Source organism: Ahaetulla prasina, chromosome 3 (assembly GCF_028640845.1).
Source record: "Ahaetulla prasina isolate Xishuangbanna chromosome 3, ASM2864084v1, whole genome shotgun sequence".
Classification (NCBI taxonomy): Eukaryota; Metazoa; Chordata; class Lepidosauria; order Squamata; family Colubridae; genus Ahaetulla; species Ahaetulla prasina.
The window spans coordinates 107,421,445-107,448,082 of NC_080541.1; the positions used below are offsets into that span (position 1 = coordinate 107,421,445).

Below are 26,638 nucleotides of genomic sequence, written 5' to 3' on the forward strand. Positions count from 1 at the left end.
AGACTATTCACAAGTATCTCTGGCTATAGCATACTTTATTAAAATGGTATTCCTTTTCCCTTAACCAGCTCCTAATGAACATGTGACAGTGTTTCTAAATAATAAGATACTGCAGAACTTACCAGAAATAGTGCTATTGATTTGTTACACATTTCTTGTGCATTTAGTCTGCTTTTGCTGTTACTAAATAATGTTCATATAATGTTCATCTTCTCTTGAATATATTCCTAATACAGTCAAAATGGATCAGATAATGCTGGTCTAAGATAGGTAACAGGTGAAGGTCAAAGAAGTATGAATTTGAAGCAGAAATCAGTGAAGTAAAACATTGAAATATTAGAGCCACGATTCCTGTACAGGACTTCTTGCTGAACTTCTTCAAGCAAGAATTTCTGGAGTAACTTCATGGCAATTCACTATACAATTCATTACAAAAATATAAATAGGAGATTACAAACCATAGATTATCATAGCTTCATTGTTTAGATATATATTCCATCTTTCATTCAGAAACTCAAGGTTGGTTACCAGGGTTTCCCTTTATTTTATCCTCAGACTAGTTTTAAAGGGAGGTTGGGATGAGTGAGAGTGACTGACCCAAAGTCATCCAGTGAGTTTTCATGGCTGAAGGCAGAAAAAAACCTGGATCTTCCCCATTCCTGGTCCAGTATGTTATTGCTACACCCAGCTGGCTCTAAAAGCATCCTCATGCCAGGCACTTGAAACATTGGGTTCCTTTCTCTGGGGAACTGTCCATTACAATGGCAGCGTTAACTTGTGGGGGACAACTGGACCAGTTCTCCAAGACCTCCAAAACCCGGCATCTTTCTTCATGGGTGAAGATGTAACAACCTCTAATGAAACATGTTTAAATATTATTTCTTGCAATTTCCTTTGCTTTCATAAAACTTACTTTTCATTTCTGAAAGAGAAGATCTTATTACTGTAGTCATATATAGAACATTGCTTAAATGTTTTTGTAACTTTCAGGAGAAAACATGTTCCCACAACCACCTCTCAGGCAATCATAAGAGTTAGTTACAAGTAGTCCTTGGCTTAATGACTGTAAGTAAACCCAGAATTCTAGTCATAAGTTGTACCGGTCGTTAAACAGGTTATCATGTGACTGATCTGATTTTATCATGTTTTTTCGGCAGTTAAGTGAATCACCATGGTCTGAACAAAACTGTGATCATTAAACAAATGCCATGGTCGTTAAGCAAATCTAATATTTGCAATGGTGTGTTGTTGTTGTTGTTTTTGCTGTTTGTTGCATTTACAAAGTAAATTCCACTTTCCTGCAAAAATGTAGTAAGTTGCTGTCACATGACTGTGGTGTGCTGCAAATAATTATAAATGCAGGCGGATTGTCGAGTGCACAAAATGCAATCGTGACTGAGGGGAGGCCTGGTTGTTGGACCTTTGAGCCCGGGTCATAATTACCATTTTGGGGTCTGTTATAACTGAATGGTCGCTAAGCGACTAGTCATAAGTCAAGGACCACCTGTAGTTAACTTTTCAGTTGCCAACTTCTAGATTTATATAGTTATTTTTTTTATGTATAAAGAAAATTTTGCCAGTTAAATATTTTATCATTCATATTATAAGACTGTATAATCATAAGGAAAGATCAGCAATAATTGCTTTATTATTTACATGTTTAGCTTTGGTATTATTTATGACTTCAAAGTTAGCTAATTTTGCTGTAAAAAATATTTTTATATACATATCCATAGAATTAAATCTATGTGGTATGTAATTCTCTACTGTTAATTTTTAAGGCAAAAGTGCATTTTATTAAATAATGAGGTTATACAGCACCAACTGCTTAATTCCAGATGTGATTTTGTTTGTCTGTTATATGCAGATTTTATTTTAATAGAACTTTTTTGCCTCATTAAGATTATGATTCTGATGCAATGAGTAGTTCGTATGAATCTTATGATGAAGAAGATGAAGATGGAAAAGGGAAAAAAATGAGACATCAATGGCCTTCTGAGGAAGCATCGATGGACCTTGTTAAGGATGCTAAAATCTGTGCCTTCCTTTTACGAAAAAAACGATTTGGACAGTGGACCAAACTATTGTGTGTGATCAAAGAAAACAAACTGTTGGTAACTAAGCCTTATGGATTTTATTGAAATGCCAGTTGCAGTACAGTTGCTGTACAGAATTAGTTCAGAGAGCCGCGATGGCACAGTGGTTAGGATGCAGTACTGCAGACTACTTCTGCTGCCTGCCAGTTGCCTGCAATTTGGCAGTTCAAATCTCACCAGGCTCAAGGTTGACTCAGCCTTCCATCCATCCATCCTTTGGTAAAATGAGGACCCAGATTGTTGGGGGCAATATGCTGAGTCTGTAAACCGCTTACAGAGGGCTATAAAGCACTGTGAAGCGATATATAAGTCTAAGTGCTATTGCTATTATGCTGGAAAGTCATTCGTATGACTCAGATGCATTTGCTTAAGTATCATGATTTAATTCATCTCTTCATGGCTTAGATCAGGTTTGTCAAACTCGATTTCATTGAGGGCCATATCAGGGTTGTGTTTGACCTTAGGGGGCAGGGTGGGTGTGGCCAGGGTGTGTGTGACCAGCTTGACGTCACTCATGGGGGGCACTTAAGTTGGCCCAAGTGCTCTGCCAGCAAAAACTGGCTTCCAAGCTGTGTTTTCATCTGCAACAGCCTCCTGCAACCTTCTGCCAGCAAAAATGGAGTTTGCAAGGCCCTTCCGAGCTCTGCTTTAGCTGGCAGAGGCAACACAGGCCGGTCCTTCGCTGTTTTCAGGATGGCCCCGCAGGCCAGATCTAAGCACCCCGTGGGCTGGATCTGTTCTGTGGGCCTTGAGTTTGACACTCCTGGCTTAGATACTTCTGCATAAAAAATGAGATAGCTAGTACCTAGATTCTGCAATATATCCTTGGTTTTCCCCCCTGAAGTATGGTTACTTACTGGGATAGCATGGGCAGCCAAGAGTGCAAACAATATTTGAATTCTGACTGAATTATAATTAATGATAAAGTTTTGCAGGAGATTTAGGCAGGTTGTAAAAGATGTACAGAATAATTAGACTGAAGAATAAGTAAAAATGCTGTGCATGCAGTCCTGGTACTTGGAAGGCATCTTGACATTCAGACATGCAAGTCTTGATTTTGCCCTTTTGCCCAAATCCAACCCCAATTTAGAATAATTTAAATAAACATTCTATAATAATGGATGGTCCTACATTGGAAGAATAATATAATTATTGTCAAAAGCTGGCTGCTTTTGACAATTGGTTGCCAAAAATTGATCTTGGAGAAATTTCTGTATTGAGAAACTTTATACTGTTGACACGTTCATTAAAAAAGTGTTGGAAAAGCATAATCCTGGAACAGATCAGAAATAATTTTTATTTATATATTAAATTTGCATAGCCACCCGACTCACACTTGTCTATGGGCAGTGTGCAGTAAAACAAGCAATTAAAAACAAATCTAAAAAAACCATTACAAACAATTCCACATAAACAAGACTGCGGGAAAGCTCAAATATAACACCTTGAATTGAACCAGGATGCAAACTAGCAACTGATGCATGGAGGACAGGTATAACATGTGCCATTCTAGGAGCACATATACCGTATTTTTCATAGTATAAGACGCACCTTTTTCCCCCAAAAAAGAGGGTGAAAATCTGGGTGCGTCTTATACTCTAAATGTAGCCCCGCCCAGCTTCTCAAACAGAGGTTTCAGAGTCTGAAAAAAGCATCAGAAACGGAGCTTCAGAAAAAAAGCGCCAAACAGAGCTTCAGAAAAGAAGCTCCCCAACAGAGCTTCATAGGCTTTTTTTTTCTGAAGTTCTGTTTTGGAGGCTTTCAGAGACAGAAAAAAGTTTTTTCTGAAACAGAGTTTCAGAGGCAGAAAAAAAAGCAAAAAAAAGCAAGGCACAGAGGTCACAACCAAGGAACCTGTTGCTAAAATTCACCTCTGGGAACAGCTGATTGGGGTATTCTGGGAGGCCAATCCACCTGCCAATCAGCTTTTTTCTTATTTTCCTCCCCAAAAACTAAGGTGTGTCTTTTACTCCAGTGCGTCTTAATACTCCAAAAAATACGGTAATAACTCCCTGTACTACCCCATTTTGTTCCAGTCGAAGTCTCCAGATGCTTCGAAGTAGCTCCAAGTAGAGTGCATTACAGTAGTCCATTTGGGAGGTGACCAGGACATGAGTAGCTGTGAATAGAATCTTATGGTATACAACATGAAGTTGTACAAAAGCTTTCCTACTTAGATTTGCACTTTGAGCGGGAGTCATGAGCCCAGAAGTTCCACTAAATGTGCACTGGAGATCTTTGGGGCTTTGCAACTCCATCTAATACCAAAGATGGTAAAGTCCCAGAACTGGAAGGCCCTAAAACAAAAGCCAGTCTTGCTATGGTTTAGTTGAAGCCTGTTCTCCATCCAAACCCCAACAGTCTCTAGATACAGAGACAGGGCGTCAAAAGCATAATTTACTTTGCCAGCAGCCAAGAGCTATAATCAAGTATCATCAGCATATTGAGGATACCTCACCCCATGTTGACAGATGACCTCATCCAGTGGTTTCATGTAGATGTTAAATGAGTGGAGAGAGCACCAAACCATGTGGCATCCCACATAGTAAGAGACCGAGAGTGGGGTCTCACCCCCAATCAATACTGATTGTTATCAACCTCATATAAAACAAAAAACAGCCCACTTCAGTGCTGCCCACTCTCACTCTGCAGAGCAGATCCAGAAGAATACTATGGTCAATGATATTGAAGCCTGCTGTCAAGTAGAGATAGGATGAATGCACTATCTACATCCTGCTCCTGCCAGAGATCATCCAAAAGCATGAGCAATTTCTATTGAAACTGCTGGGTAAACCATATTTTCCAGAGCTTTTCCTTAAAAGGGGGAGATTGGAACTGGATGAAAATTGTTCAGTGATATGGTTCATATTTCAGCTGAGATTAATGCTGTTTTTTTGTCATTTATTGTAACTATAATATTATTACCAAATGGGTTTTTTTTGCCATTGTTAATTTGTGAATAATGGAAAGATGATGTGAATGGAATTGTTTATTTAATGTGAAGTTGATGTTTGTTCACTGAAGTTTGATTCTCGCCTCCTTATTTTTTCATTTAGTGCTATAAAAGTTCCAAGGAGCAACAGCCTCAGATGGAACTGTTATTGTGTGACTGCAGTATTACATATATCCCCAAAGACAGTAAAAAGAAGAAGCATGAACTAAAAATTGCACACCAAGGTCAAGATGCTCTAGTCCTTGCTGTACAGAGCAAGGAACAGGCAGATCAGTGGCTGAAGGTATGTCATGTTGTAATCAATTCCATTGCTCACCCTTCCATTGATTTATTTAAGGCCAAGTGGTGATTGATAAAAATGTATTTAAAATATATGAAACCTTAGCATAAAATTGAACATGTAAAATATTAATTTTGTCCCATCATTAAACTCGTAGTGATATAGGAATTCAGCCAATCAGCATACTTAAGTAATAAATTAGGGTTGAACACTAAACATTACCCCCTTCTGACTCTAGCATGATTATTTAATTCCAATAAATTAATAACAACATGGGAGGGGACAATTTCTGTTTTACAAAGTATTAAAGTTTGGAAGCAACAGTAGATTTGCTGACGATTGAAGGTTTAGATTTGGCCTGGTTAAGTTTATTATTAGGAGTCGCAGTGGTTAGAATGCAATACTGCAGGCTACTTCCACTTACTGCCGGCTGACTGCAATTTGGCAGTTTGAATCTCACCAGGCTCAAGGTTGATTCAGCCTTCCATCCTTCCGAGGTTGGTAAAATGAGGACCCAGATTGTTGGGGGCAATATACTTATTCTGTAAACCGCTTAGAGAGGGCTGTAAAAAGCACTGAGAAGCGGTATATAAGTCTAAGTGCTATGGCAATTATTGGGTAATTAGAGATACAATTTAGCACAATTATATCTTGTTCAATTATAATTAATCTAGATTTTGAAAATAAAACAGTACTGAATACCTAGGCTTGCATAACTGCTTATTTTAAAGGAATTGACCTTCCATTCCAAAGTATTTATTCCTTACAGGTGTTTGCTCTTTTAAAGCACCTATCCCAAATATTTAGGTCAGAAATATTTAGGCCTGGTCTTCAAGGGAAGATGCCAGTGGATTACTTTTGATCCAAATTAACCCAACCTTGCAGTCTTGCACGGAGAAAACTGGGGCAATATCCAATTGCCTTTGGATCTTCCATTTGTTGTTATGTCTGGCATGCCATTTCATTTCATAATACAAACCATAGCCATTTAGGCCATATTATTCCACCCTCCCCCGGAGGATGGGTATTCAGAGCAATACCTGCATAGTTGCTTTTCTCTATTCAGGAACTGAAGCTCAGCTGACCTTCCCTTTAACATTTTCATCTTTAGAGAAATAGTAGCCTTAGGTTTTTTCCTCCCATCTGCAAAAATCTTTGTGGCATATTGATAATGCCTTGATACTTACTGGTTCATGTTTTTTTCTGCTCATATTCCGATCCTGTACCTTAGACATGGGAACAAGAATGGAGACAGGCAATATTTTCAGGAGTTATATTTCCAAGATTATTTTTAATAGATTCTTTTTCATGTAAGGGATGGGATTCTTTTAAAATATTAATGTGTTTACTCTTGTGTTTAATTGGACAGTTTGCAAACCTCTTAACCTTCTCTTCAGGTATTGAACAGAAGGGTAGACTGGCAGCAGACGTATATCTCTCCTTACTCGGTTAAAACATCCCTAGTTCTTAATTATGTAGCAAACAGTTTGGGGTGAAAATAGCTACCCTGATAACAGTGAGGGGCCTGAGTTCTGTCTTGCTGGAATGATGAAATCTCTCTTTTGAAAGAATGCATGATTTCATAGACACAGCTCATGGCCAAATTATTCTCTTTGTCCTCTCTCTGACTTCTATATCTTGTGTAGCCAAAACTAATTACCTCTGGGATAAACAGATGCTGAAAACATGAGCAATACCCTAAGGGTCACTGAAGAGGCAGAAGCAAAAATACAGAATACAGAAATATTTGCACAACTAAAAGGGATATTTAAATTGAAATACAAATCACATCAGTTTTTTTAAAAAAATCCATTTAGATATGCTATTCAATGTATTAAAACAACAGCGACTTTTTTAGCTTATACTGGGGGTGGGAGAATGAGCAAGGGGTTTTTTGATAGGATTTTTTTTTGATAAAGGAAAAACGGGAAGAAACAAATTAAATGTTTCAGTCAAATTCTATAATAAAACAAATACCAAAACGTATTTGGTTTTATAGGAATTATGCATTTTATCTTATTAATAGTCCAACAGCAGGGGTCTTGGCCAAGAATTGTAACTTAGAAATTAGGTGTAAGCATATTGTTCTGTTTAAGCAGTAGAACAGCATATTTTCTTCCATGCCTCAAAGAAATCCCTTGGAACATGCATTCTTGTTATAATTTTCAAATATCTCAAAAGAGGGCCTGAAAGAGGAAGTTTTTTGCTTACAGTTTGTCCCAGAATTAGTAGTGCTTATAGAATTCCTACAGTGGGTGTGTGATAGCAATTTCCAAAACTATTTTGAAACATCATAACTTTGGAGGCAATAATAATAGGCACGTGCTGGAAGATTAACTAATGTCACTGTGCTTTTGAGGGGAAGGGTAAAGGGGTTTTTTTTGACTGCTACTGTCAGCTTTATTTGAAAGCAGATTCCTTTGCATCTCAAACACTTACTCAGAGTGTTTGCGCAGTCAAGCAGTCAACGCAGGGGAGGTGGGGATAGCATTACCTGTATTATATAATGTTTGTGTTGTAAAGGGTTAGCTTAAGAATTTACTGCCTTTCAGTAAATGTCTCATAGACCCAATTTTTTTTGCGTAAAATAACTCCTTGCTGCTATTATCCATTAAAGAACTCTCATTGTGGCTGAGCTTTGTGCTAAGATTTGCTACATTTGTTAATAGTGGTTATATGTTAGATTGCTTACAGTGGAAGTTAAATAAAAGTGGATATATGGAAATCCTGGTTCCAGTTAGGATTGTTAATCATTATACAGTGATTTTCAGCAGCATCTCATTGTCTGAGAGGAAGCAGTTCAGTCCATCAGTGAGATCAGTTGCAAGTAAAATAACAGGAAATATGCTCTCTTTTTTTTAAATATAATATTTTTATAGTAAAATTAAATTCTTAGTATTCTTAGTATTCTTAGTATTTATGATATTTTACATGAAGAAGAAAATAAAAATACAAATTTTATCCATATTCATTACAATTTAGGATATCAGTAAAACATTGAAACAGAAGCAGTAAAACATTGATTATAATAGGATTTATTTTAGACAAAGTTAAATTTAATATGGAAACAGAAGGGATAAAAGAACACACTGCGACATACATTAGTGTATTTGTTATTTAATAAATGTTTCAGTCTTAAGCTAAGTTACTTCTAAGTTACTTTTGCCCATCTTTTAATTCATATTAATATTACATTCATTGTTTATTTTTATTGTTTCATTTTTTTTTTAATTTTGTCACAACCTTATATACAAGCACATACAATGAAAGGAAACAATAGGACAGGAACGGTAGGCACTTAACACTCATTGCGTTGCTATTGTTACGTTTACATTTTTTAAATCATTATGTTTCTGTTTTATTGTTGTAAGCTGCCCAAAGAGCCCAACAGCAGGATGGGGTAGCAAATAAATTTAAGCAAACCAATAAGTAAATATTTGATATTGAAGCTCCATTATATTGTTACTTGATATAAGTATGTGAGTGTGACTGTATGTGTGTAATATTTATACAAGTAGTCCTTGACTTGACAACTGACTTTTATTTATGACCACTGCAGTGTCCCAGGGTCATGTGATCCCCTTTTGCCACCATCTGACAAGCAAAGTCAGTGGGCAAGTCAGATTCAATTAACAAGCGTGTTACTAACTTAACAGTGATTAGCAGTGATTCACTTAACAACTGGGACAAAAAAGGTGGTAAAATGAGGCAAAGCTCACTTAACAATGGAAATTTTGGGCTCAATTGTAGCCGTAAGTCGAGGACTACCTATACATGTCAATAAAAAGAAAACATAAATAGACAAAGTCACGAAATTAAAATACTAAGAATAAACAAGATAAGATAATTGCATTTTAAAACAGCTATTATACCTCTTTTCAGTTTAAACTTCAGTTGAAAAATTCAGTTTGAGTTTAAGCTGCCTAGCATTTTTCTAGGTACATATGAATATTAAAGAGGAAGAATTGGCTATAAGTAGGAAATGAAAAGAAGGAATGTTAAATCTAATAAGAAACAGAAAGAAGGAGTAGGGTCATATTATATAAGTATTCCTTTGTGCAGCATGAGAAGCTTCAGATCTGGAACTAAACCTTTTGTCTGTAGTTTTAATGCCTTTTTCATGTCATGCATAAGATGTTAACTGAGTAAATGGCAGATATTTATAAGATATTTTCTGGTTTGCTACTCTAACAAATTCTTACTATCTAATTATCAAGATTGTAACTACTCATTTGTGTTTTTTTAATACTATCTTTTTGTTTCAGTATAAGCTTTTATAAGTTTTTTAAGTTTCAAGCAAGATACCAATGAACTTTCCCCCCCATTTTTGAAGGTAATAAAGGAAGTTTGCAGCACCTATGTTGGCACAGTAGATTCAGATGGACCATCATCTAATTCTGTGTATAAGACTGATCTGGAAAAGGTAATTAAATTGCAAAAAAATAAAACACAGTATGGCGGTTTCAGGTTGTTCAGAAATCATTTTGAGCCAGGAGTCCTGAATTATTAAATCTCCAAGGAGATGAACAATAGTGTGTTGGTTCATGCAGTCCATTCCTCTTTGCTTTAGTCTTCTGTCCATGTGAGTAGCCAAACAAATTTAGCAGGAGTGAAGTTGGAATTGTGGTTTTTTTATTTGTTTTAGTATTTAAGCAAGGCAAGACAAACTAATTACAAATTAGCATTTATGGTGTGGCCCATAAATATACATTATACTCTAGTGTCTCCTCAGATTATACAGGTGAGACTCGAAAAATTAGAATATCATGCAAAAGTTCATTTATTTCAGTAATGCAACTTAAAAGATGAAACTTAATATATGAGATATACTCATTACATGCAAAGCAAGATAGTTCAAGCCTTGATTTGTCATAATTTTGATGATTATGGTTTACAGCTCATGAAAACACCAAATTCACAATCTCAGAAAATTAGAATATTATGCTATTGAAGCATCCTGGTCTTCCATAACACTTCAGTAATGCCATAGGCTGATAGCATCCATGCCGCACCTCATTGAGGCAGTAAGTGATGCAAAAGGGGCCCAAACCAAGTACTGAGTACATATGCATGCTTATACTTTTCAGAGGTCTGATATTGTTCTATGTACAATCCTTGTTTTATTGATTTCATGTAATATTCTAATTTTTTGAGATTGTGAATTTGGGGTTTTCATAAGCTGTAAGCCATAATCATCAAAATTATGACAAACCACCTTCAAAGCGCTCCATGGCTTAGGGCCCGGGTACTTACGAGACCGCCTGCTGTTACCCTATGCCTCCCACCGACCCGTACGCTCTCACAGAGAGAGTCTCCTCAGGGTGCCGTCCGCCAAACAGTGTCGGCTGGTGGCCCCCAGGAGTAGGGCCTTCTCTGTGGGGGCATCGACGCTCTGGAACGAACTTCCCCCTGGCTTACGTCAAGTGCCTGATCTTCGGACCTTCCGTCGTGAGCTAAAAACACACCTATTTATTCAAGCGGGACTGGCATAATAGTGTTAAATTTTAATTCGGGGTTTTATTAATATTTCTAAAATTTTAAAACTAAATTTTTAATTATCAGCCTTTTTGTAATTTGCTATGTTTTAAATGTTTTAATTGTATATATTTTGTGTTTTATCTTTGGCTGTACACCACCCTGAGTCCTTCGGGAGAAGGGCGGTATAAAAATTTAATAAAAAAAAAAAAATCAAGGCTTGAACTATCTCGCTTTGCATGTAATGAGTATATCTCATATATTAAGTTTCACTTTTTAAATTGCATTACTGAAATAAATGAACTTTTGTAGGATATTCTAATTTTTCAAGTTTCACCTGTATATATACCGTGGCTTAATAAAGTATGAGCTGTAGATTCAAGTGATGTGTAGACATGGCCAAATGAATCAAGTGTCACTAGTTTCTGTAACATTTAAAATAAAATGTTAAATTTCATCGTCACTATTAGAAATCAAGATTTATCAATTTTGCTAATTTCTGTGCCTATATATAATTTCCCTATTCTGTATTATAGAGATAGCAATAAATGCTTTTTCTTCAAGATGGGCTTAGTGTATTTGAATAATGGGAAAGATAATTGATATAATTTAGCTTCATCTAGTTTCTTTTTAAAATATCTGTTTACATTTTTGGTTGGCTTATACTGTATTACCAAAAACGTTAACATATGATATGTTTATTTGTGGATTAAATCTAAATAACAAATGTCCTTATGCTATGTGTCAGAGCATAAAGTGTAGGGTAAATTGTTTATGGTGCTATGGGATGTGGAAAATACAGTACTACTGAAAATTAAAATGATACACTATGATGTATTGCAATGGAAAAAAGTTGCCTGTGCCATTGCTGCTTCTTGCAGAATAAAAGTGGGGATGAAGATGTCTAAGTTACAGACTTTGGAGAGTTACCTAGAATAGTAAGAATTGCAAGAACACTTCTGAGGCCTCTTTTGTCTCAGTGGCTTTCTTTTATTTATTATTCTTTTAAATTGTATTAGAATTCTGCTCTCTCTTAGTAATATTTTAAATATTCACAGGCACTTATATTGTCAGCAATATAAGGTAGACTAGTCTAAGAAATACACAAAAATTCACAGCAGACATAAAGCTGCTTTTATTAGAACAGCTATAGTAACAGAATTTTGGAAGTCTGAACTTCCTTTCCCCTTTTAACTTAAGGAGGGAGGCTGTCTGAGGCATTTTTTGCACTTGCTTGGTCTGGGTTCACTTATCTTACCATTGCCTTGGCAGCAGATCTTCCCTATGTAGTGCGGTTAATTTTTTTAAAAAAATTCATATTACCATGATCAGAAGAAACATGTCTTTAAAAAAAAAAGAATTAAACAAAAATAAAAGACTTTTTAAAATTGCTACTGTGAATGTTATTTCTGGCCTAACGCTTGCCAAAGGGATCTCTGCATATTTGTGCATGCAAGTATTTTAAGAACAGGCAGCTCCATTAATCAAACATTATTTGGAATTGAGTACAGTGAAGGAAAGCTAATTTTTTCTTGAATAAAGGAATCAATGATTAAACCATTTTAAAACAGCGAAGGATCTACAAGCAGTCCTTGTCTTACAATCACAATTGAGTCCAAAATTTCAGTTGCTATGTAAGGCAGTTGTTAAATGAGTTTTGTCCTATTTTACAACCTTTTTGCCTCAGTTGCTAAATGAATCAGTGCAGTTAAGTGAATCGTGTGGTTGTTCAGCAAATCAGGCTTCCCTTTTGACTTTGCTTGTTGAAAGCTGGCTGGGACAGTACTACTGTCATAAATACATGCCAGCTACCAAGCGCCCAAATTTGGATTATGTGACCAACAGTCATAAATTAAAAACCAGTCATAAGTCATTTTTTTTCCAGTGCCAAGGTAACTTTGAACGGTCACTAAACAAATGTTTGTAAGCCAAGAAATACTGTATGCATTTCTACTGAGTGGAATGTCTATGGAAATTCTTAGTCATCCAGGTCATGGTTGTCCCAAAGGTGTTTTTCTGGTGCTTTTCATTCCACTGAGTGGAATGAAATAGAGAGTAGTTAGAAAAACAACTTTTTACTTTCCTTGTAAATAACTTGCTATTGTTATGTATAGTATCATAAATACATAAAATAAATTTTCCATTTTCTTTAGCACACTTTGGATACTACAGACAAATTGTACATATGCTGCACGGTCATGCACAAAATTGGTTTTGCTGTTTTACACATGCTTAAAATTCAATCTGGATTTAATAGATGATCTCATTTAATCAAAATTTATTTAGACAGTTAAATGCTTTAAACATTTATTTAATGTTACAGTAAAAAGGACCCTGAGCCTTTAAAGTTACAATGACAGCAGAATGCCAAGAAGTGATTATAGCCTTCACACGTTATTCCCTGTGAATATTGTATATATGTTGAGCATAAGAGCATTGAGCACACTTCAATGGTAAAAAATATAATTCCTGACAAAATAATTCTTAGATGTGTTGTGTTTGCCTCATGGTAGATGATTTGTCATTTGATTCACAACAGATTATTTCCAGTGTAATTATATTAATAATTCTTTTTCCTTCCAGAAGCTGTCCTTAGAAAGACCAAGTTCTGATGGAGAAGGTGTGGTAGAAAATGGCATAACCAATGTTTGTAATGGGAAAGAACATGGTAAGATGCTGCTAATAGTACTCAAGTCAAATCATAATATTCACAAACATTGTATGCTGAGAAAAGGTCAATAATACATTTTCATAGGCATAGTCCTGGAAGGAAATGAAAGGTCAGTTCACTGAATGTAAAACCTCTTATTGTCAACAGGAATGGTTGTATCAAGGTAGTAGGCAGGCCTAAGGATACTTTTTAAAAAATGAAGACTTAAAAAAATATTTAAATTTAATGTTCTTAATTAACTTTAACTTTCTAGACTTTGCCAGAAATTTAGAAGGAATTGAAAACATGAAAAATCAATCAGTTGATCTGAAAGAAACCGGAGCCTGAACTTGTGAGAAAACATTAGGAAGGGGAAAAAATGAAAAATATCAAGCTGCTTAGCACTTCTTAGAACTCTTTTGCCCCAAGCAAACTAATAGGTCTTGACCTTTTAAATGTGGTGAGGGTATGAATAATGAATAGAAGTTTAACTGTTTTTTAATGGCATTATTCAAAAAAGTTAGGGTGAAAAAAATAGAAATTAAAAAAAATTGCTTAAAAGTATCAACTTCTTAAATATTGGTACATGAAAGGAAATCACAAATATGAGAGGATAAGGAAATTTAGAATATAAAAGTGAAAAGAAAGCTACTTTCAAAGTTAATCCAAAGATTTTAAAGACATTTAATTGGTTATATTGTTCTAAAGTACTTTGCTATCAACTTTCTTTTAAAAACTTAAAATCCCTGACCAGTTTAAAAACCAGCAATTCATATATGAGAGAGAGTTCCCTACAAGTAATTAAAAATGGAATGAGGATGCTCCTGCGTTACCATAAGAGTAAAAGACCATAAGGCTCTGGGATCAATTTTCAGTTCCTGAGTATTTTGTTGAATAATAGAAAAGTGATGCTTTGGAATTCAGGTAGACCCTGTTATGCAAAACAAAAAATATCGCAAGAATTGTTCAGATGGTGCTCTGACCCGTTACTCTATATTGAGAATGTAATCGCTTTAAGTTTGGTCAATTTATAAGTGTCTTGTGAAATGGCCAGTTGGATAGCCAGCTTTGCATCCAATTCACTATGAGCCTTTTGTTCTTTTGCTTTTAAAACAAAAAGGACTTTAAGTCAAAATGTGAAGTTGATGTAATTAAGAATATCAAGTACAAATGCGTAGAAAGTCAGGTTATCATAAACAACTGCTAATAATTGTTGGGTTAAATGTGTGTGCAAATTTTGCATTTACTGAACTTAATTTTCTTTCACATGTTTGAATATTTGAAATTGGAAAATTTATGATAAATCTATTCTAATTTAAATTGATTCGTTTTGTTTGGAGATTGACAATCTATTTAGATAAAACTAGGTTATAGCCCCTTTAAATCCACAGACAGGTTTTTTTTAAAAAAATCAAGATGGTGGTTGCCGCAATGCAGTTGAAACCCTTTGTATGTGAGTGCCACAGTGACGTGTAGAAAAAAGCTGGGGCTTCAAGCATGGCTTTTTTGAACATACTCCTTCCTCTTCACTGAGATGGGCCCTTAACAGAATTTCCAAGAAAGAAATTCATGAAATTTATCAACAGTATCTTCCACTGCAGCTAGGTTCAATGATTGCTAGCACCTTGAGCAATAGCAGAGGCTGGGTTAAATTATTTTTTTAAAAATTGTCACAATTCCCAGACTTCGTGTTGCTGGGGTATAGCTAGAAGGCTGAAAAGGTATCTTCCTGAAGTTATCTAACTTGGCTTGGAAAATTGTAATCTCAGAGAGTTGAAACTGTTAGTACTGGTTTTCCCTGAGACACTTTGCCCAGAACATCCTTAAAACTGGAAAGGAAGATCCTAGCCTTCTATAGTGAAACTGGCATGAAGCTGCAATAAACTCGCAAGCAATTTATGTAGTATAAGCACAGGTTAGAAACCACACTTTTTGTTTGGACAGTCTTTTTTTCAGAGTTGGGCAAGACTGTATTGAGTAGAAGTATAGTTGCAATGAATGGCAACATAACCACTTCAATTAATAATGGTTAAGCCTATAGCAGTCCTTTTCTGGAAGTCTACAGTAAGGTAGTTTCATTAATTTCAAGTAGGTTGTCTATATCACACCTTTTTAACACATTTTGGGAGGGTGCCATTTTTAGAAGGTAATCGATGTATAATAATGTGATTTGGGTTAAACATTTTTTCACATGATTTCCAATCCTTATTTGCTTTTATAGGCACACTGATAATATTGTTGTCTGTATATTAAGTGTTCTCACCCAGCTCCCCAAACATGACAAACCCTCTGAAGTTAACTCAAAGATTCTTTTATTAGGCGGGCCAGCAGCCCCTGCAAAAAGTTTCTCTCTTACCACAGGCTAACAAGTCTGTCTGGCAGGGAGATGAATAGTTTATTTATTTATTTATTTTATTTATTTATCGTATTTTTATACCGCCCTATCTCCCAAGGGACTCAGGGCGGTTTACAGCCAAGTAAAATATACACATAGATAAATACAAGTTAAAACCACAATTTAAAAAACTTATTAAATACGGCCGAATATTAAAACCCCAATAAAATAATAAAACCTGATTAAAACCAAATTTAAAATTTAAAAATTCTAGTCCAGTCCTGCGCAAATGAACAGATGTGTCTTAAGCTCGCAGCGAAAGGTTCGAAGGTCAGGAAGTTGGCGAAGTCCTGGGGGAAGTTCGTTCCAGAGGGTGGGAGCCCCCACAGAAAAGGCCCTTCCCCTGGGCGCCGCCAGCCGGCACTGCCTGGCTGACGGCACCCTGAGGAGTCCCTCCCTGTGAGAGCGTACGGGTCGGTGAGAGGTATTCGGTAGCAGCAGACGGTCCCGTAAGTAACCTGGCCCAATGCCATGGAGCGCTTTAAAGATAATTACCAAAACCTTGAAGCGCACCCGAAAGGCCACATGTAGCCAGTGCAGTCTGCGCAGGAGAGGTGTCACGTGGGAGCCACGAGGGGCTCCCTCTATCACCCGCGCAGCCGCATTCTGGACCAACTGGAGCCTCCGGGTGCTCTTCAAGGGGAGCCCCATGTAGAGAGCATTGCAGTAGTCCAGGCGAGATGTCACAAGGGCATGAGTGACCGTGCATAGGGCATCCCGGTCTAGAAAGGGGCGCAACTGACGAACCAGGCGAACCTGGTAAAAAGCTCTCCTGGAGACGGCCGTCAAGTGGTCTTCAAAAGACAGCCGTCTATCCAGGAGCACGCCCAAGTTGCGCACCCTCTCCATTGGGGCCAATGACTCGCCCCCAACAGTCAGCTGCGGCTGCAGCTGACTGTACCACAACCACTCTGTCTTGGAGGGATTGAGCTTGAGCCTGTTTCTCCCCATCCAGACCCGTACGGCTGTTGTCTGCCACATCTATTCATCTCTGCCCCCTGCCTTTTATCCCCACTTTTATCTGCTTCACTAGCAGTGGTGGCTCTTCCTTCCAAAGATCGGCCCATGGATTTCCACCGCTCTCTCCTCTCCTCTGCATTCTGTGCATTCATGCGTCAGGCATTGGACCCCGCTGTTCCTCCTCTTCCTCATCAGTCACCTCCAGACCTGGATGCTATTGACTCTCCATCTGAGGGCTGACAGACTGCCCAGGCTCTGCCTCTGTTTCTCACTCTGCCAGCTCCATTTCCTCTTCCCCCTTGGAGCTCTCAGGTTGCCTTGATACTGGCCTTGATTCCCACGCTGCTGCCTCATCTGATTCGGTTGTTGGAGGGGCTGGGGGCTGACAGGCCACAACATTAAATTCTAGTGCAGTTGCCTTTGCATGTTTTTAAAATCTGGCTTGGAATTACTTTGATAAATATAGTAACTTTTATTTACCCAAGCATTGGATATAAACTTACACTGCCAATTATTGTATTCTTTTTCATTTTTAGATGGTGAAATATAAGTCAAATAAAAGAAAGTAAGCTTTATTACAATCTTAGACCAGAATAACCATAGCAATAGCACTTAAACACATAATGCTTTATAGCCTTTTCTAAGTGGTTTACAAAGTTGCATATTGTCCCCAACAATCTGGGTTCTCATTTTACCATTTATCAGAGTACAACCAGAGATACAAAGAATTAAAAAAAAAGTATAAAAAGTCATGATTGCAGCTTTCCCCAATAAAAGTCAATTGAAGTTCTAATGAAGATGCAATAATTCAATAAGTACTCATTACCCAAAAGCAGAATTTTGCAACTGTCTGTCTATATCACTTCAGGAACAGTTTATATAAAATTCTTCAGAATGACATCATTTTATTCCCCAATACAAACAGAATTAATCATGTTAGAAGATCAGAATAATTGCTTATATGGTTAGAGAGTAGGCCCCTCTGACTCAACCTTCCTTCCATTACATTGACATAAATTGGAAGGATCTGAATGTTACTGTATCTACAGTGGATATAAAAAGTACACACCACAGTTAAAATTCCAGGTTTTTGAGATATAAAACAATCACACCAAGAAAAATCACTTCAAATTTCTTTCCATCTTTAATATAATGTATAAATGTACAATTCAATTGAAAAACAAACTGAAATATTTTAGGGGAAAATAACAATAAAAAACTTAACAATACATTGGTTGCATAAACATGCACACCCTTAAACTAATACCGTATATACTCGAGTATAAGCCGAGTTTTTCAGCACATTTTTTGTGCTGAAAAACGTCCCCTCGGCTTATACTCGGGTCTATACGGCTTATACTCAATTTTTTTTTTTTTAAAGCCCCTCGGCTTATACTCGAGTATATACGGCTTATACTCGAGGTTTTTTTTTTCTTTTTTTCACATTTTACCGGACGGAAGCCCTGCCGGTGCAGTGAGAGGGCGGGGCGGGGGAGCCGCCAGCCTTCTCAGCTGAGGAGGAGGTTTCCCCAACCGGTAGGTGCCTCATTTCCCACCCTCGGCTTATACTCGAGTCCCCAGTTTACCCCAGTTTTTGGGGTAAAATTGGGGACCTCGGCTTATACTCGGATCGGCTTATATTCGAGTATATACGGTACTTGTTGAAACTCCTTTTGATTTTATATAAGAGCATTCAATCATTTGGGAGAGAAGCCTGCAGCATGGCACATCTTTCCTTGGGAATCTTTGCCTACTCTTCCTTGCAAAAATGCTCCAAATCTGTCAGATTGCAAGGTCATCCTGCATCTCACAGCCCTCTTCTGATCACCCCACAGATTTTCAATTGGATTCAGGTTCAGGCTTTGCTTGTGCCATTCCAAAACTTTGATCTTCTTCTGGTGAAGCCATTCTTTTCTTGATTTGGAGGTATATGCTTTAGGTCGTTGTCATGTTGAAAGGTGAAATTCATCTTCAGCATTTTAACAGAGACTTGAAGGCTTTGTGCCAAAATTGATTGATATTTGGAACTGGTCATAATTCCCGCCACCTTGACTAAAGCCCCAGTTCCAGATAAAGAAATGCAGGCCCAAAGCATAATGCTCCCACCACCATACTTCACTGTGGGTATGGTGTACTTTTTGGTGATGCGCAGTGTTATTTTTGTGCCAAGCATGCTTTTTGGAATGGCCAAATAGTTTGACTTGGTCTCATCAGACCATAATAATTTCCCCACATGCTCTTGTCAAACAGTGCAAAGCTGTAGCCGGGCTTGGATGTTTTTTCTTTGTCAGAAAAGGCTTCCATCTTGTCACCCTACCCCATGGCCCAGACATATAAAGAATATGGGAGATTGTTGTCACATATGCTGTGTTTCCCCAAAAATATGACCTACCCTGAAAACAAGCCCTTTTCATCCAGGTGATCTGCAGAGCAGGGCGGGGTGGTGGAGACAGAAGAAAGCCTCTCCTGTGGTGGACACAGATGATGCGCAGCGGCAGCGGAGGCCTTTCGCCGTCACTCCCCTCTGGCTCCGAAACAGTGGAGAGGGTTAGGCAGTGGCAGCATGAGTCCTGGCCATGGCAACTGGTGTTGGAATGGGAGTAGCAGCAGGATGGCCACCACTGCCAGCTGAGATGGGGAAGAGGCTTTTCTGTCTACCACCTCACACTGTCAGAATCAGGGTTCTGCAGACCGGGTGGCCAAGAGTATGGTTGGGGCGGCGGGGTCTGCAGAGCTCTGGTGCTGGCGGCATGAGGTGGAAGTGGCAGAAGCAGCCTCTTCCCCATCTCACCCAGCTATTGATGAGGTTGTGCAGGGCTACCACCAAATGGACCAGGCAAGGCATAGGGTGGGGGTGGAGCTAGAGGACGATGTACCATAGGGGCAGAGGAGCTAGGGCTGTGACATGGCGCCACCCTGCCCCACCTCCTGCCTCGCCCAGTCCATTCATCATCCGGCCTGCAGAGCCCTGAAGCTAGTGGTGTCTGGTGGCAGCAGCAGTGGTAGCCGGAGCAGCCCCTTTCCCATCTCACCTGGCTATTGATGAGGTTGTAGAGCGCTGCTACTGAATGAATCAGGCGAGGCATGGGGCGGGGACAGAGCTGGAGGATGAAAGCACCTGAGGATTGTGTCCCTGTAGGGTTCGGCAACTCTTTTCAAAAAGCCTTTGCTGGTAGAAATAGAGCTTCAGAGGAGGCGCCCACTCCTTCCAAGCTCTGCTGGTGCCAACAAAAGCTTTTTGCAAAGGGCTGCCAAAGCCTACAGAAATGCAATCTCCCTGCAGACTTCAGAAAGGAAATGGCAAACAGAGGGAAGGCCTGAAGGACCAAAACCTTCCTTCCATTTGCAAACATCCAGGCCTTAATTCACAGAAAATATAGGCTTAAAGTGCGAGATCACACAAGACCAGTAGTACAAGAGCTTGCGTAAAAAATTGGTAAAGATTATAGTTGTGCCATATATAGATGTTACATAACTATTTTTGCGACACATAATTTAATAATGTGCCTGGGATAAAGTTCTTATACCAACTGTTGAAATCTTAAATGTCTGCGGTATTTTTTTAGGTTAAGGAAGAAGCACAGTTATCATGGGCTATTTGGTTTCTAGGTATTGGAATGAATATTTGTGCGTGTGTGTGTATATATGTATATAATCTCTTGCCAATATCTAATTAGCATATTTATATAAAAAACAAAGCAAAAATAGTGCCAGCATACAGCCTTGATTCATTGTGACAGAAGATAGAGGTAGGTAGGTAGGTAGGTATGGTAGCTGGATAGATAGATATATAGACAGCCAGACAAACAGACAGACAGACAGACAGACCATCTTCCTTCATCGAACAACAAAACAAGACATGAAAATGATTAAAAGTCTTTTCTAAGAGCTCAGAGGATTATATTCATATTTAATTTTTTAGCGTTGATCAACTGAGAGTAGATATGGTAATATATGAAAATTGAAAGGTTCAATTAAATTAAGCCCTTTATTTAGAAAACAAATTGCAAACTTGGAAGATATACAACAGGAAAACCTACTAGATGACTTTTAATGAATACTGAAAATATTTGCTGCTTGAAAATATAAGTAGAGACCAACTTTGCTCACAAAGAAGTATACTGATATATTACATGTAGGGAATCTACCTTTAATTTTATGTCCTGCAATTCTTCAACATTGTTGAAAAGCTATAGCGTATGAGTAAAAGAGAACTGTTCTATGTATGCATTAAATGAAGAACAAGCATTGCACTGGCACAAACTATTTGGCAATTTTACTGCTTGCTGCTGTTTAAAAACCAAGTGCTGGGATAATGTATTACCCGTGCCAGATTCTAAAAGTGACATCCAAACTAAGAATTCACATTTAAATTTAAGGTTTTTAAAAAAGTGATGTGCCACCTCAATGATTTGTCATGAATGAGACAATGAATTTGGGGTTCTGAATTGATTTTCAGTAAAGGCAATTCAGCTGCTTCTGAAGTGAAGTATTTTTTGTGCCACAGTTTCTGCTATTTGATAAAAGTTTCTTTTAAAATGTTAGAAGACTTAGCTATCTTTGTGTATGTGTTTGATTGATAGTAAAGAGGAAAAAGAGCTCAAAGGTGGATTCCAAAGGCCCTGTACCTAAAGTAACAGGAAAGAAGATAACAAAGATAATTGGGTTAGGGAAAAAAAAGCCATCTACTGATGAACAGACCTCATCTGCTGAAGAAGATATACCAACATGTGGTAAGTGACTTCTTATGGTCTCTTATAGAAACAACTTATTGGTGGAAAACGTTATTTGATTTCATTTTAAAAAATGCCTCTCTTCAAAACCAGATTTTTCTTGTTCCCAGTCTCCACACATGCTACTTTGTTTTTCTAAAAGTTTTCACTGTACAAATATGTTGTCAGACTGTTTTAAATATTGTAGTCCACTAAAGAATTACATTCAAATTACCTGGTTTTCCATTTTTTAATCTGAACCATTTAAGATATGTCTAATGGCTCCGATTACTGTCTGGAAGATATTTACCCACACACCAATGTGTCAGTAATAAACAACTAGTCATCTCCTAGCAACTCTCACTCCTCAAGTTAACATTGCCCAATGTTTGCACTTTACTGATCTCACACTCCCTTTAACCCATTCCCCTCCCACCCGCACAGCACACATTCAAAAGGATCTGAACAGTTTTATGATTCAAGATTATGCAATATCATGTATCATGCAAACACCTTTATAAGTGTCTCTGTTTCTGATTTTCACCACCCCAGTTGGCAACTACCTCCCATGGCTTTCAGTCTTCTCCATTTTTTTGTTATAGTCCCACCTATCTCCTAGAGTAGAAACCTCTTATTCAGCATCTACCCTCTCCTATCCTTCTTCATAATTTTCTCTAATATTCCTATATTCGTCTTTGCTTTTTGGCAATAGTGAATCGTCATTTATATAGTGTCCCAAGATTGTGTGATTTTTTTCCCTCCCTATAAAATGATTTGTGCAGGCAATCCTCGACTTAGCAACTGGGCACTTAGTAACTGTTTGAAGTTACAACAGACCCACAAAAAGGTACTTACAACTTTGCCTGTACAATGTCCCCTCGCCCCCGTCACATGATTGCATTTTGGGCACTCGGCAGCCAGATCACCTTTATGGATATTTGCATCATTCTGTGGTCTTGTGATTGCAATTTGTGATGTTTTTTTGCTGGAAATGAGACAATCGGTTCACTTAGCTACTGAGGGGAAAAAAAGTCAAATCAAGTCAGTTATGTGAGAAATTACTTAACAACTGCCATGATTTACAACTGTAAAATCTGAGGTCAAGTCTGGTCTCAAATGAAGGCAAATATACGTGTCTCAGGATAATATTGCAGGATCCAATCATGCCAGGACCAGGGGTTTGGTCTTCTGAGCTTTCGGACTTGTGCTGGAGCTCATTCTTAGGGAATCAATTATGATCGTAAGTCGAGGATTACCTGGTAAATTCTTCCATAATAAGTTTCTTTTGCATTTGCAACACACAAGCTAATAGTATTTTTAATTTACTATTTTAAATAAAGGGAAGAAAATTCTGAAAATTAAGAAATTTTCCACTGTGTGGTAGAGAGGTAATTCATGTTCTTATCATAAAAGTATGTAAGACAATCATTGCCATATATCTAACTGTAGCCAGGCATTGACTGTTAGCTGAGATAATTCCTATACATAGACTTGAGCATTAAATCCGTTTAATTGACTCTTGTGTGGTCCTGGACTTTTGTGCCTGACAATAAATCGTGAATATACATTAGAAAACTTTAAGAAACTTGTTTTTATGTTTTGCAGGATATCTTAATGTGCTCTCAAATAACCGTTGGCGTGAGCGCTGGTGCAGAGTGAAAGATAATAAGCTTATACTCCACAAAGACAGAACAGATCTAAAGACTCATATCGTTTCTATCCCTCTTCGTGGCTGTGAAGTTATTCCAGGATTGGATTCGAAACATCCCCTGACATTCCGCTTGCTTCGAAATGGTCAGGAGGTTGCAGTATTAGAGGTATATTGTAAAGAAATAACATAAACAGAATCTAAGAATCCTGCTTCTGAAAAAAGAAATCTATCCTGTAATTAATACTTCGAATGCATAAGATTTCCTTGTTCTTGTCCATGACAGGAGCCTTTAACTAGATATAAGCTAATATATGTCAATATTAATTTATTAATTAGACTATTTTGAAAAACTTTCAAAACTCTGTTTCCAGAAATTCTCAAACTCAAGACATTTAAGAAGACAGTAAACAATGCTATTGAACTGAACATCAGTATCAGGCCACAAAAGTTTCAATGAATATTCATTCTTAATATTCATTCATTCATTCATTCATTCATTCATTCATTCATTCATTCATTCTCTCTCTCTCTCTCTCTCTCTCTCACACACACACACACACACACACACACACACACACACTTAATTTACACACATTGAAGTCCATAAAAAAGAGATGTTAGGGGTGTATGATAAAGGCTTTAGCCACCTGAGAGTAGAGTCCATGTCTGGAGAGTACAAGTATGGAGCAGCTTCTACTGTTGCCAGCATGAGTCTGCCCATGTTCTTAGGGCAGATTTGGAAGTGCCATATATATCAGGCAGGGGGCAGAATGTATGTATCCTTAAGGATCACTCTAGGCTTGGCATAATGTATCAAAGGTATCTGGACAGAGTGCTTTTGGAAGGAGGAAAAAGTATTTTAAGCATCAAAACCTAAGATATTCATGTTATCTCTTATGACCTGATGTTGGGCTCTAGAATGTGGGTGGGAGTGGGGGAATATCTCTGGGCATTACAAAAGGAAATCTGGAATGGGCTTTTGGAACGTCTGTATTTATCAGAATACTAAAAGCCGTGTTGTGGTGTCATGCTGCAAGTTCCATGTGAAACATGCAGAGGCATTGTCACAATGCCACTGTTGTCATTCTGCCCCCAAATAGGAACTTCTGAAAGCTGATCTTTGCTGTGTTTGCATCCTGAGAAGTAGGGTTATTTGTTTTAGCAAGATTTTTGACAGCCATCATGGAAATGTTTTAAAAATGAAATTTAAGAACTCCTTCACTATATAAGTAAATGTATACTTGAACTAAAATAGATATATATTAATAAAAGTTTCAGTGTTCACCTGTGATTTTTCTTCTGTTTGTGTAGGCTTCATCTTCAGAAGATATGGGCAGGTGGATTGGGATTCTGCTGGCTGAGAGTGGGTCATCGGCAGATCCTGGCACTCTGCACTATGACTACATAGATGTAGATGTGTCAGCCAGTGTCATTCAAGCTGCAAAGCAAACATTCTGGTAGGAGGACTTAATCAGTTAAGAGCATTTTCAAGAATTCTGATTTTTTCAGTGTTTTTGTTTTTCAGTTGAGAAATCTGAATTCTTATTTATTATTAAACCAAAAATCTGAGATGGTGAGAGGCAGTATGCAATATGCTTCATATATTGTATAGTATCATGTGCCCAAGCATGGATTTGCTTGCTCAAAGCTGAAAGACAAAATATATCAACAAATGCCACTATTCACAAATACATCATTTAGCAATTTATCAAGTAGTTTTGCTAGACATGCTTGAATAGGGAATCTGTGATCAATCTGTGGGGCAACACTGTATTTTCATCAGTTCCTTCATGATCATAGTTGGGAATAATCAAATTTAAAATCTAGTAACATCTGGAGAACTGGATTCTTAATACGTACATGTTTCTGCTGGCTTGATCTGTGCTTGGAATGAAACAGTGTTGTTTTGATCTGGGCAGAAGTGACTCAGAATGGGGTGGGGAAGAAGAAGGGAAAAAATGAAAGACAATACTAGCCAAGAGGAGACAGGGAAGCCTCTGATATCAGAACTACTTCATTTTTTCTTGATTCCAAACATAATCTTAATAATATGGGCATGTAGGAAACAGATAAAATCTTCAGTTTATAACCTGCAGCAAAGCAGGGCACTCTGGAAGACCTTATGGACCAACCACAAGTTCTACAAAAGTGAAACCTGTAATGCTTTGACTTTTCTGTGGTTTGGATAACACAAGATCTGCACAAGGACAAGACTGGAGCATGTTCCATCTATCTCAGCCACACCATAGCAAATCCCAGCATGGCATATCCATAGGAATCCTAATCCATTTCCCATGGTTTCCCTTCCTTGCCTCCCTGCCTATCCTTGCAGTGGCAGTTCCAACAGTATTGGTTGCCATTGTGAAGCAAGGAGTGCAAACACTATTAAGGGAGAATGTCACAAGACTGCAATTTCTGATTTCCTGCTGGCTTCCCCATTGACTTTTATGGGAAATGGCAGGGAATCATGATCATGTAACTGCAGCTCGTTGTGACTTCAAAATTGCAAATTGGATGCTAAATGCTCGGGCCAGGAAAACTTACCCACAGACTCAATGGGTCTGCTGCTAGCAAGGGAGGCTTATCTGGGCCAGGTCCATTGGTTAGGCTAGCTTGGAGTCCCATCTGGGTCGCCAAACTGTTGGAAGAAATGTCCATTTGGGTTCAGTTCCAAGTGGGGAAAAAGCAGGGGAGAAATACTCCCAGTTCGGACTGGCTCGTGCGATCCAGTAGCGATGGTGGTTGCTGGTTTGGAGGACCAGTAGCAAAAATCCCTGCCCCCCCCCACCTCTGCTGAGCCGCACCATTTAAATATGCCTTTAAAAGTAAAAAAAAGCCTTTGAGGATCCCGCCCCTCAGCTGAGATCGGCAGAGCCTTTAAACTTTAAAAAAAAATTAAAGTCTCCTCTGGCGATCTCACCTGAGTTCCTCATCAGCAGAACCTTACTTGTACTCTTACTTGTAGAAAACATGTTTTCTACAAGTAAGAGTAGAGATTCTAAGGCACCTACCTGATTACTGATGAACGCATGGCTTTTTTCCCAGCCCGAAAGCTGTTTCACTTTCAGCCCAGACAGAATCAATTGCTTAGCTAATCTATTTCCTCAGTGATCAACTAATGCTGGCTGGCTTTGCTGGCTGAGGAACTCTGGGAATTGAAGTCCACAATAAAATAAAATAAAATAAAATAAAATATTTGTGCAGCTTTCTGAGATTTGGTGTGTTTCTGTAGTGTTTCACTCTAATTACACAAACACACAAAATCTCAGAAAGCTGTATGTGGCATTTTGTGTGTGTGTGTGAGAGAGAGAGAGGTGTGTGTGTGTAAAGTGTGAAAGTTGGTTTTTGAGCTTTTTGTGGCTGTGTGAAGTGTGAAGTGCAGCTGCTTTTACATTGTGTGTGAGTCAGTTGTGTTGTGTTGTGTTGTGTATGTGTAAAGTGTGAAAGTTGGTTTTTGGTACCTCTT

General features: G+C 38.0%; 1 protein-coding gene and 1 long non-coding RNA gene across 11 annotated transcripts in view; one reads left to right on the forward strand and one right to left on the reverse strand.

Annotated features, from left to right (window-relative positions):
* LOC131195788 (uncharacterized) overlaps window positions 1-24,577 on the reverse strand; it is a 31,583-nt gene extending 7,006 nt beyond the window's left edge. Inside the window, exons 1-2 of the long non-coding RNA XR_009154547.1 lie at window positions 24,458-24,577; window positions 6,517-6,555 (exon numbers count right to left, since the gene is read on the reverse strand). This is a non-coding gene — a long non-coding RNA (uncharacterized LOC131195788). The remainder of the gene's footprint in view (window positions 1-6,516; window positions 6,556-24,457) is intronic.
* The window catches only part of AFAP1 (actin filament associated protein 1), a 62,837-nt gene that overhangs the window by 16,905 nt on the left and 19,294 nt on the right, over window positions 1-26,638 (forward strand). For 7 of the 10 annotated variants that reach the window (XR_009154546.1, XM_058177991.1, XM_058177995.1 and 4 more), the window contains exons 5-11: window positions 1,903-2,114; window positions 5,153-5,332; window positions 9,663-9,752; window positions 13,388-13,472; window positions 21,393-21,542; window positions 23,127-23,338; window positions 24,484-24,629. Coding sequence is in view for 9 of the 10 variants with exons in the window: in XM_058177991.1 (XP_058033974.1) it covers window positions 1,903-2,114; window positions 5,153-5,332; window positions 9,663-9,752; window positions 13,388-13,472; window positions 21,393-21,542; window positions 23,127-23,338; window positions 24,484-24,629 (1,075 nt within the window). In the remaining variant the exon portion in view is untranslated. The remainder of the gene's footprint in view (window positions 1-1,902; window positions 2,115-5,152; window positions 5,333-9,662; window positions 9,753-13,387; window positions 13,473-21,392; window positions 21,543-23,126; window positions 23,339-24,483; window positions 24,630-26,638) is intronic. The other 3 variants (XM_058177989.1, XM_058177994.1, XM_058177993.1) reach the window with 3 other exon arrangements.